This window comes from Brassica rapa, chromosome A06 (assembly GCF_000309985.2).
Source record: "Brassica rapa cultivar Chiifu-401-42 chromosome A06, CAAS_Brap_v3.01, whole genome shotgun sequence".
NCBI lineage: Eukaryota > Viridiplantae > Streptophyta > Magnoliopsida > Brassicales > Brassicaceae > Brassica > Brassica rapa.
Genome location: NC_024800.2, coordinates 18,995,942 through 19,007,424, shown reverse-complemented (window position 1 = coordinate 19,007,424; position 11,483 = coordinate 18,995,942). Strand labels below are relative to the sequence as shown.

The 11,483-nt window shown below is 32.6% G+C and overlaps 1 protein-coding gene and 2 long non-coding RNA genes across 3 annotated transcripts; 2 read left to right on the top strand and 1 right to left on the bottom strand.

Moving 5' to 3' along the window:
• The first annotated feature begins 116 nt into the window (after positions 1-116).
• LOC103873771 (alcohol dehydrogenase) lies at positions 117-2,311 on the top strand. The gene is made up of 8 exons (XM_009152166.3): positions 117-529; positions 621-756; positions 840-909; positions 979-1,072; positions 1,159-1,372; positions 1,456-1,597; positions 1,664-1,834; positions 1,914-2,311. The coding sequence occupies exons 1-8, from the start codon at positions 241-243 to the stop codon at positions 2,103-2,105; spliced, it is 1,308 nt and encodes a 435-aa protein (XP_009150414.1). The 5' UTR covers positions 117-240; the 3' UTR covers positions 2,106-2,311.
• LOC117134586 lies at positions 2,048-11,480 on the bottom strand. The gene is made up of 2 exons (XR_004458776.1): positions 5,553-11,480; positions 2,048-4,133 (listed from the first exon to the last, which is right to left on the bottom strand). It is a non-coding gene; the product is annotated as an uncharacterized LOC117134586 (long non-coding RNA).
• On the top strand, positions 4,155-6,529 carry LOC108872341. Its single transcript, XR_004458775.1, has 2 exons — positions 4,155-4,809; positions 4,892-6,529. It is a non-coding gene; the product is annotated as an uncharacterized LOC108872341 (long non-coding RNA).
• Positions 11,481-11,483: the final 3 nt, after the last annotated feature.

The following is an 11,483-nucleotide window of genomic DNA, read 5'->3' as shown; positions in this document are numbered from 1 at the left end:
AAGACAGACACGCCTGGAGGTGGGCCCATGTTTAGTGGGCATAAATTAACCACACACACGCACAATCGACGCGTGAGTAACACCCACGCAGGCTGTATATTAAAAGCTTGTAAATAAGCGCGTGGTCTATCAGTCAAAACTCAAGAGTGTTAACAAAATCTCTTACCACGTTCAAGTGTCTCCTTCGTTGCCCAGAAAACTCCGATCAATATCTTCAGTTTACCCCTCCGTCGTCTTATCATGGCGTTTGCTCCAATTCCCCGCCGCGCCTCCGCCGCTAAGAACCTCTTTTCACTATCGAGACTCTCCCTTGGTTCTTCTCCCTCCGTTAGATCTCTTCAAACCGGAGCCTCCGGCGACGATCGTCAACCCCCTCCGCCGCTGTCTCCGTCGTCCATCGCTGGGTATCACGTGAGCTCCGGCGGATACATGCGAGGAGCTGTGTATCGCGAGCCAAATCAGCCTCTAACAATCGAAGAATTTCACATTCCCCGACCAAAAGTGAATGAGGTTCTCATCAAAACCAAAGGTAGATATTACCATCATGTCTTGATTCGTTTTGAAATAATTTTGAAAAAAAAAGCTTTGATTTTTTACTCTTCAATTTGGTATGTGGGCAGCTTGTGGAGTATGCCACTCTGATCTACATGTGATGAAAGGAGAGATACCATTCTCTAGTCCTTGTGTTATTGGTCATGAGATCACTGGTGAAGTCGTTGAACATGGTCCTCTTACTGATCACAAGATCATCCAAAGGTTTCTCAAACTATTTTAATTGGAATCATATGTTTTTTTTTTCTGTTACAAATCCTGAATGTCTCAACCTTTTATTGTTTCAGATTTCCAATTGGGTCTCGTGTAGTTGGAGCGTTCATTATGCCATGTGGAACCTGTTCTTATTGTGCTAAGGTGAGGTGGAAAGTGTAGACCTTTCATTGGAATCTCAGTTTTTTAGCTGATACTCTTACTCGGATACAGGGCCATGATGATCTATGTGAAGACTTCTTTGCTTTTAATAGAGCCAAAGGAACTCTTTATGACGGTGAAACTCGTCTGTTTTTGCGTCATGATGGTATAAAAAGTTAAATTTCATTAGGCTTTGGTGGAATGTTAGGGAGTAGGAAGCATGATTGTTTTACATTTCTTGCTTTCCGGCAGATTCACCGGTGTATATGTACAGTATGGGAGGAATGGCTGAGTACTGTGTCACACCAGCACACGGTTTAGCTCCTCTACCAGAGTCTCTGCCCTATTCTGAATCTGCCATTCTTGGGTGTGCTGTTTTCACAGCGTATGGTGCTATGGCTCATGCTGCTGAGATCCGTCCTGGAGATTCTATTGCTGTTATTGGAATTGGTGGTGTCGGCTCCAGGTATGTTACTTACATGTGTCATTGCCTTTTGTTACTGATTTGGTATGACCACAAACTAACCATCTTTGAGGTTGTTGCATCAGTTGTTTGCAGATAGCAAGGGCTTTTGGAGCATCTGACATAATTGCTGTGGATGTCCAGGATGATAAATTGGAGAAGGCCAAGACTCTTGGTGCTACTCATACTGTCAATGCTGCTAAAGAAGATGCTGTTGAAAGGATAAGGGTATGATTTATTAAAGGCTTGTTCCTTGTAATTTATAAGCCGTTGATTGTTTTTATTGTTTGGCAGGAAATAACGGGTGGGATGGGTGTTGATGTTGCTGTTGAAGCCTTGGGAAGGCCTCAAACTTTCATGCAGTGCACACTTAGTGTGAAAGATGGTGGGAAAGCTGTGATGATTGGTCTCTCAAAAGCTGGATCCGTTGGAGAAATAGACATAAACCGGCTTGTTCGCAGGAAGGTTGCTTTCTTTGACACAATGACTTAGAATATCTATAATGGCTTATAAGATCATGACGTTGAATCTCTTTTGTGTAAAGATAAAAGTGATAGGGTCCTATGGAGGAAGAGCAAGACAGGATCTTCCAAAAGTAGTGAAACTAGCAGAATCAGGGATCTTCAATCTGACAAACGCGGTTTCAAGTAAGTACAAGTTTGAAGATGCAGGAAAAGCGTTTCAAGATCTCAACGAAGGGAAAATCGTGAGCCGTGGTGTTGTTGAGATACTATAAAACTAAAAAGCCCTGGTTCAGGTTTTGGTAATGACTGCTTTATGTCTGATTTCACTGAGGTCTAGTTGCTACAATCTTCGGACAGGCTCATTGTTATCTGATTTTTAGAAGCTTACTTAAATCTGCTTTAATGTCCATAGCAATATTTGTGAACCTTGTTCTTGAGAATAAAACAAAGGTCAAATAATGGATGTGTTCTTCCCTTATATCTTGTAAGAGTTACGGTAACTAGCCGAAGTGCGCTTTAGAGCAGAATATTGTTTTACTGTAGTTTAGTATAATGTTTTGGATGCTGTAATTACGTGGTCGTTTTTATTTGCGAGGAGCATTATTTAGGTGATGATTCTTTTTCTTAGTTTTTAGATTTTAGGTTCTAGTTTTTAGATTTTGGTTTTTGATTTTTAAATTTTAGCTTTAGTTTTTAAGTTCTGATTTTGCAGTAAATTTTAGTTTTTTGAAAAACTTGAATGGTTGTTTTAGATTTTGGTTTTTACTTTTTGGTTTTTGATTTTAAAACTAATAAAATAAAAAATATTATTAATAGTAAAATATTTATTCTCTGCAAAAGTAGAATATAAAATACCATTATACAAAACACACATAAAATTATTTTAAAAACTGCAAACACAAAATAAAACTATCGTGAATTTCATATAGAAAATTTTGAAACTCTATACTTAATAAAGTTTATAAAAATGGGAAATATTCCCAATCTTGTTTAATTCTAAGTAATTTAAAAGACTAGAAAATATATTTTATAAGTATGAAATAGTATAAGAAAAATACTAGTAATAGTCCTAGTTAATATGAAGTAAAACCAAAAGAATACAAAATATAACTTGGTATCGAATAGTAAAAGAAAAAAATATAATTTCTTTAAATAAAATAAAAAGTTATTAACAATTTTTTTTTTGTAATGACTAACTTCAAATAAATAAATTTATATTATTGATAATTTTAAATTTTATTTGAATTATTTTGTATTTACATCAGTTTATTGTTAGATGTATGTTCCAAAAAAGAGTAGCGAGAAAATGCTTTAAGTATATGTGTAGCATATCAATTGGTGACATCTTGTTATGTGGGAATGTTGTTAAAGGGTGAGATCCTGGGTTCGAGGCTCACCAACAACCTAATTATGGAGTTAGAGAAAACTTATAATGGAGGGGTTAGGGTCGGTGCGCTGCAGCGCTATGAGCATGGAGCCCACGGGACAGGTAGTTCCCACGGAGCGGATTGTCACAGTATCTTAGGAGGTTCTTAAGACAAATAATGATTAAAAGAAAAAGAAAAATGAAAAAAAAAAAGGAACGGTTCGTAATCTGGGACTAGAAAATACGTGCCTTAGAGGACACATGGTAGTTGTGTATTGGATTGTGGTGAGAAGGGGAAAAAACCGATCACGAGTTCTTCCTCTCTTTCGGTGTTCTGTCGCTTTTTCTCTCTCTGGTTCCCGAAATTCGCATGCATCAGAGTCGAAGAGGTATTTGGTGAATCGAAAGGCGAATTGAAGAGGTGTCTCTTGGATGGAGGGACCGAAGCTTTAAACTCTCTTTGTAAAGTAGACATTACAGATGGCATGTTGAATGTCTCTGGGTATATATCTGGTCTTTCAAAGTAAGTTACTTGATCTACTTATGTTGACACTCTTATCATCACAATGTTTCATAATTTTTTTTAAGAACCCCTAGTTAAAAAACTCTTATTGGAACACAAAATTTAAAGATCTCTTAACTAAAGTTCTTAATTACTAAATATTACTAAAAAACTTATTAAGAGCTCCAAATGGATTTGTAGGATTAATGATGCTCTAATAGAGTTGTTATGCTTTTATATCTCTTAAATGCTTTAGGGAATTTTTGGTGGGAAACTCTTTTCATAAGTTTCTAAACAATATATTACTAAATAAATTGAAAATAGGAGAGAGGAGAAGTTTTTCTTGGGTTCACCCGAGGGCATGGGTTCGCCTTAGGGCAATGATAAAGCTAGACAAATGATTTATAGAGATCATAATTAATCCTTTATATACTAAAGCACAAGTCACTTGTCCACTAAAATTCTGACACATGGAAATTATTTTATTATTTAAAAAAAAATCAAATGCAAAAACAGAATCGTTTATCAACTGATATTTATTCATTTATTTTTTTTACAAAATAAAATCCCTAATATATCTCACACTACATCCATGATCTTTCTTTGAAACTCCCTCACGTTGCCATTTATTTAAATTCAACTCTTCCTCCTTTAAAAATTGTAATTACCTTTTTTTGCAGCGGTTCCATTGATTCTCTCTGCAATTTCAACTGCAAACCTTATAGATTTATAATTTCTAATTATCGTATTCACACAGTCAATGCTACAATTTTGGAGGAAGATCGGAATAGTTTCTCACGAGAAGCCAAAAGGTAGCACAACAATAGTATCCAAAATATATTTTTTTAACTAAATGAACAAAAGAATTACAGTATTTGCTATAGATTGATAGGCGGAACGTACTGCAAAATGGGAGGATGAAGATTAAAATTCAGGTTTGTGAAACTAAAAACAGCCAGACTCTTCATTCTCTTTTCTTTTTTCTTTTTTCTGAAACTCTTCATTCTCAAATAAATTTATTTTTCATGAACTTTTTACTCTTTTAAATTTTTTTTTCCTTTTTTAGATATTTGCAAAAGCTATATACTCCACGGTGAACAATGTAAAGGTAAACAAGATATGTAATAACATTTTTTAGATGGACAAAATCAATTTTTGATTTGCTGAATTATGTTTATTTGTTGATGTAGGGATAGTTCAAAGGAGAGTAACAGAGTCTCACCTAAGCACACGTCAAAAGACCTTACGAGAATCACCACAAAAGAAAAGAAAAAAAATGTGGAGACAATTAAAAAGACAGCAGAGATGGGATCTATGAAACTCGGCTGGTAGAGAAAAAAGAGAAAAAAAAACTATGGCTGTTCTAGATCAAACCTCACCCGACCAGGTTGGTTTTTCTTATTCTTTATTTTGTGTGTTTATAATCTCAAAGAAGTGTGGTGATACAATTTTGTTTTTACATTTTTCATTTGCAACTTCTGTTAGAAACTAAGACTATGCAAATTTTAGTAGTATAAGAAAATAAAAACGTAAAAAGTACTATGAAAACAAAAATAAATATAAAAGAGAAACAAAAGGAAAAAGAGTGCACAATATATTAACGTCAATTATTTACAAAATATATGCTTTTCCTCAATTTGATTTTTCATATGTAATGATTTTTTGGTTTTGGTAAAGATTATTAGACAACACCATTTTAATTTTCTTTTTAAGTTTACCAACAACTATAACTCTATTAGTAACATTTATTTCCACTGTAAATTGTATAACCCTCCAAATAAATTTTTCATAGTCAATTATAATAACAAATGCCCGTGCATAGCACGGGAGAAAACACTAGTGTATTATAACTTATAAGTAAAAAGATATACAAGTGATATGAATTCATGACATGTGCCGTGTGCGTCGATAAAAAGAGATTTAAACTATTTAACTACTACAATAACTAAGATAATAGCACTACAAACTAAATTTTATATATTTGATATGGATCAATTGACACCCTCATGACTCCGCCACTGTTTTAGGGGAACCCAACTAGTAATCGAATTAACATCTCGTGTGTTAGTTTTTGTTTTAAAAGGAACAAATAATAAAAATCTACCAAGTCATTTTATGTTTTTAAATTAAAAAGTTAAAAATAAATAAAAATAATAATAGCTGACAAAAAAAATGATTTTTTTTTTAAACATTGTTAACGCCGTGAGCAAAACTCTAAACCATAAACCCTAAACACTAAACCCTAAACTTTTGGGTAAACCTTAAGTCTTTTGGTAAATCCTAAACTCGTGGGTAAATCCTAAACCCTCAATATAAACACTAAACCCTAAACGCCGTCAGCAAATCATTAGGTTTCGAATTTACCCAAGGGTTTAGAATTTACCCAAGGGTTTAGAATTTACCCAAAGGTTTAGAGTTTACCCAAGGGTTTAAAGTTTTGTGTTTATGATTTAGGGTCTAGGATTTATCCAATGGTTTAAATTTTACACAAAGTTTTAGTGTTTAGTGTTTATGATTTAGGGTTTAGTATTTTGCTGACAGCGTTAATAATGTTAAAAATAATTTATTTTTTTGCAGCTATTACTATTTTTTATTTATTTTTAAAACATAATATGATTTGATAATTTATTATTATTGATTTTTTTTCCCAAAAAAAATTGAAAATGAAGTGGCAAACTATTATTGGTTGGTGAATCTACCTAAAAAAACTCTTGGGTTCACCTCCCATGGTGAACCTACCAACAAAAAGTATTTTGTTATTTCGTATTCTATATATTAAAAAAAACAAAATAAAATTTTTTTATCAAGTTATGTTTTAAGAATAAAAAGATAAAAATAGGTAGAAAATAGTGTCAAAAAAAAGATTTTTTTAAAAAATATGCCAGCAATACAATAAACCCTAAAATCTTAATTACGAAACTCTAAATACTAAATTCTAAAACCTTGGGTAAACTTTAAATCATGGGTAAACCATAAATCCTAGGGTTTAGGATTTATTCAAAGGTTTAGAGTTTAAGATTAAAGGTTTAATGTTTTAAGATTTTAGTATTTAGTGTTTATGATTTAGGGTTTCAAATTTATCCAGAAATTTAGGATTTATCCAAAGATTTAGAGTTTAGTATTTAAGGTTTAATGTTTTGACAACGACGTTGAAAATATTTTAAAAAAATCTTTTTGGCAACTATTTTTTATTTATTTTATATTTTTATTTTAAAAACATAATATAACTTGTTCTTATTATTTTGTTTACTTCTTAAAAAAATAGAATATAAAATAACAAAATACTAGAACTGAACCCAAGAAAAACTTTTATTTTAGTGGTACTTGAGTTTAATCAAAAGGTTCCTCCGTCAGTTAAATCACGCACAATATTATATGGACAATGGATTTTCTGGTTGTTAATCTCCTTGCACGAGATACACGATCTTGACAATATCTTCTGTAAAAGGTCATAATACCCACTAGGTCACTTTATCGTGTATTGTGCAATAATTATACCAAAAAGAAGATAACTATAATTCAATACCAAAAAGAAAATAATGATAATAGTGTACCTAATGCACTATTATGATAACAGTTTTATATTCTGAGAAGTGCTTTACATACACAAAAAATACGTCCAATATTCACATCTCTGCCAACGAGAAACAAAACAGCTGCAATAATTTTCTTTTTAAAGCTTATTTATTATCACATTACATTTATGAGAATATTACAATGACGATTTGATAATCGATAATATTACATGTTTTATGAGAATCTACGAATAACTACATCATCTGAGTCGTCCTATGAAGATTCACTCTACTTGCACCATGTTGAAGAAATGATTTATTATGACACTACATTTATGAGAAATATTACATAGATGATTCGATAATTGACAATACTACATGTCTTCTAAAGATCTGTGCATAACTAAAATCATCTGAGATGTCATATGAAGATCCATTTCTGACCAGATTTACTTGAACCATGTTAAAGATCTCTTATAATACTTTTTTTTGTAGTTTGTATTAATAAATCGTTTTCTCCGGGATTTGAAATCTGGATTTCCTGTAATCTGCAAAAATTTGAATAGTCTCGGATTCGAACCCCAGACATTGATGTAGAAGCCTTTAAACCTTAACCATTAAGCTATGATGCTTCCACAACCGCTGCAATAATTAGGGCGTACCTTATGCACTATTATAATAACAATTACTCTTTAACCATCCTCTACTTGTTTTACGAAAAATTTACTCATGGCTTCACAGTCAGGTATTAGATATATACCGATTTTTTTTTGTCAACTACCTCCACGTTATTACTCAATTCGTAAATATCTTCAATAATTAATATGTAACATAATTCATAATTACATACTTACATATAATCCTATATACAGTAATTTAGATAAAATTAATATATATTGCAACTTTCCTAATTTATAATATGTTTCTTCTAAATTTTATATTGCTTAACTAAGAACTTTTAGCTTTGATTATTTTACATTCTTGCAAAAAATTATGGTATTGCAATTTTGAAGTTTATATTGAATAAAGCACCACTACTTGATTTAAAATAAGTTAAAATGAGTCGGATAAACAGTAAGGATATGCAACCCTCGTAACAATATATAGTTTAATTGCTCGAAAGTTGATGAGCTTTATTATTTAATTAGTATTACTACCATTTACAATGTCTATTGAATAAAATTATTCAACAGCTAAACTCATACAATTGCATGTTCAATAAAATGAAAATGACATATTAGATTTGTTGAATACTCAGCGGATTTAATAAATAAAATGTGGGAGCAATGAATACACATATCCCTTTTCAATTGAAATTGAAAATTAATATTTGTTGAAATAAAAATTGAATAATAGATGATTAGATGCTCTATCACATTGAAAAATGAAAGTGAATATATTTTCCAGATTACAGATGATAACATGAATGTTTTGTTCAAGTATATGTAATCCATCGATAGTGAGAGATTTTGAACAGAGATCTCTGAGAACAAAATCCAAGCCCTGCATAAATATCTTATAAATCCACATATTTAAATAATATATATAGCTAATTTAAGTAGAATAAATGATAATAAAACTAACTCGCAATTGAATCGTAGACATTTTTTGGCAAGAGTTCAGTAAACGCAAATGGAACAAGCATTACATGTACATCCCATATCATCTACCAGCGTGGTCATCTATGCAATTACATAGCTAGATTTGAAGCATATCCACCGGGAAACCTAACATCATCATTCACAACTATCCACTGAAAAAATTCATTCCTTGCACTTGCATCTAATCTAAAAATGGGCACCAGAGCTTTGCCATTGTCCATCAAATGTAACTCTTCATGCAAACATATATCAGCCAAATCCAAACGTCAATTTCAATTATCTTTTTTTTTCCTTGCACATTCAAGACAGTGTTGGTGATATTGTTAAAAATAAATTTCTCAGTATGCATAACATCAAGAGTATGCGTAAGAAGATGGTTGTTCCACTATGGCAAAACACAAGATATACTTCTCTTATGCCAATTTTGGTACCGACCATAATCACCAATTATTTCATGTCCATTTCTCCCCCACATTCTATTGTGCGATCTGCATTAAATTCTATGAAACTGTCTGAGTAGAACCGCTACATCATAGCTTGAAATGGGCTCATCATGCATAACTCTGTTTTATTTCTAGGAAAAACCTTTTTATTACACCGGTAAAGGTAACTCTGAGGTAAGAACCAACGATGACAATCAAACAACATGACTTCTGGCCATGCTTTAGCTGAAATGCATATTTATTATCTTCATAGTACGTACATGATAGTATTCCATATGTGGTACAACCCAATAACATTCCATAAGCTGAGAAATCACTAATTGTTCACATCAAAACGGCTTGCATTTTGAAATTATTTTTTAGTGAGACATAATATGTGAGTACACCTTTGAACCATAACATTTTCAGCCCTTCGATCAAAGGTTGTAGGAACACATAAAGTGACCTACGAGGGTGAGCTGGTCCATGAACTTGGTCAAGCATATAAATTTTTGTTTCATTGGTAGATAATATGGGGTCACAATAACTAGTCATAGTGAATACTTCCAACATGATTTTCCAAAAAGTCTAAACCTGTCAGTGCATAATCCAATATACACATTTAGCGCTTCAGCCTCAAATTCATTATAAACATTTAGAAAATGCTTCGATGCTTCTGCATCAGATGGATGTGAAATTCTCCCAGTGAATTCATTTTCAATGTGCCATCCCATTGGGGCTGCAATTATTTTTGATTGTTTGAACCTTTTTAACCTATCAGTGATTGGCAAATACCACATTCTCTGGTAAGGATTTTTTTCACCCAGACATTTCTTTAAATCTTTGCTTTCCCCACCACATGCATGATTCCAAATTGTTGTCATCTCTCAAAAAATCATGCAATTATCTTTGCATACATGATACCACTCAAACTACCCTAAGGAGTGATTTATACTCTCTTTGTCTCTCAAATAAGAGGTCGAGTTGTAGTACTTATGGATCGAATTCACATGGAGCTAGGAAACCTAAGAAATCTAATATGATTTGTTAAGCTATATAGTTTTAGAGATTTAAATGTAAATTGCAGTTTTATATTGAACAAGTGTTTGTTCAATAGATTAATTGAGGTTTTGGTGCTTTAAAAGGAAATAGTTAGACTTAGGGTTTTTATTCAGGAAACTTGGAATTATAATCCTACAGATGCCTAATGAGTTGCATGCATGATAATGTAAAGCTCAACTAATTAGTCTACAAGTCTATCAGCTTTCGCATGTTTAGACTTGTCTGTTAACTAGATCTAATGATCTCAACTATCGTATGTCAACCAATAGAAAGTGTCGATAGGTGATCCTATAGGGATATCGATCGATACACCTTTCGCTCTGTCGATCAATTATTCAATAATGATATCGATCGACGTTCTTCCAGTTAAGATTTATGCGCGGGTTGAATGATAGCTTACTAAGCTCACTAGATCAGCTCTCGCCTTACTCATAGCAAGAAACTTAGCTCAGTTAGAATGTCTTCAGAATGAGAATAAAGATCTCGCTTTTATCTATCAATCCTAGGGCAAGTTCTAAGTAGCTAATCTAGAGACATGCATTAATGAACAATCCTAATGACAATTACCACAACTTAGCAATCTATAGTTGGGGATAATTCCTCCTAACCTATTTAAACTCTAAAATTTAACAATGGAACTACTCAGACATGGCTAAGAAATTCATAACAACAGTTAGGTAAGAAAACTTCATTAGAATAGTAAATAGATATTAATGGAGTTTCAATCATAAATTATAACTTTGGATCTTCTTTCCAATCTATCTAAATTCTAGAAAAACTTGCTGTGAAAATAATAAAACAATAAAAGCACACTTTGCCTCTAACATGGTGGCAAAGCTTATATAATTAGGTTAAAACTCGCCAGATGCAATCTTGTAAATTGGTGAAGACTTGGGCATCAAGTCAGCTGTGACCAAACGGGCTTTCTGAGCGCTTCTCTGTCGATCGATGTCAAGATATGAACACTGATCGATTATTCCTCTCCAATATCGACCGATGGTCGACCTCGATGGTCATCTCAGGTGCTTGCTCCAAATATCTCCAAAATGCTCCAAAATCATCACTTATCTCCAAATCACTGATGATCTTATAAATATAATAAATAGACTCAATAATATAAAAATTATTAGTAAAAAACACCTATAAACCATGGATGAAAATGAGTCAAATCCATGGTCTATC

What these genes read in the sequence shown, in the direction of transcription:
- LOC103873771 (XM_009152166.3), top strand. Translation starts at nt 241, where the DNA reads ATGGCGTTTGCTCCAATTCCCCGCCGCGCCTCCGCCGCTAAGAACCTC. An exon ending in ATGCTGTTGAAAGGATAAGG is followed by an intron (nt 1,598 to 1,663) that starts GTATGATTTATT and finishes ATTGTTTGGCAG; the next exon opens with GAAATAACGGGTGGGATGGG. An exon ending in ACCGGCTTGTTCGCAGGAAG is followed by an intron (nt 1,835 to 1,913) that starts GTTGCTTTCTTT and finishes TTTTGTGTAAAG; the next exon opens with ATAAAAGTGATAGGGTCCTA.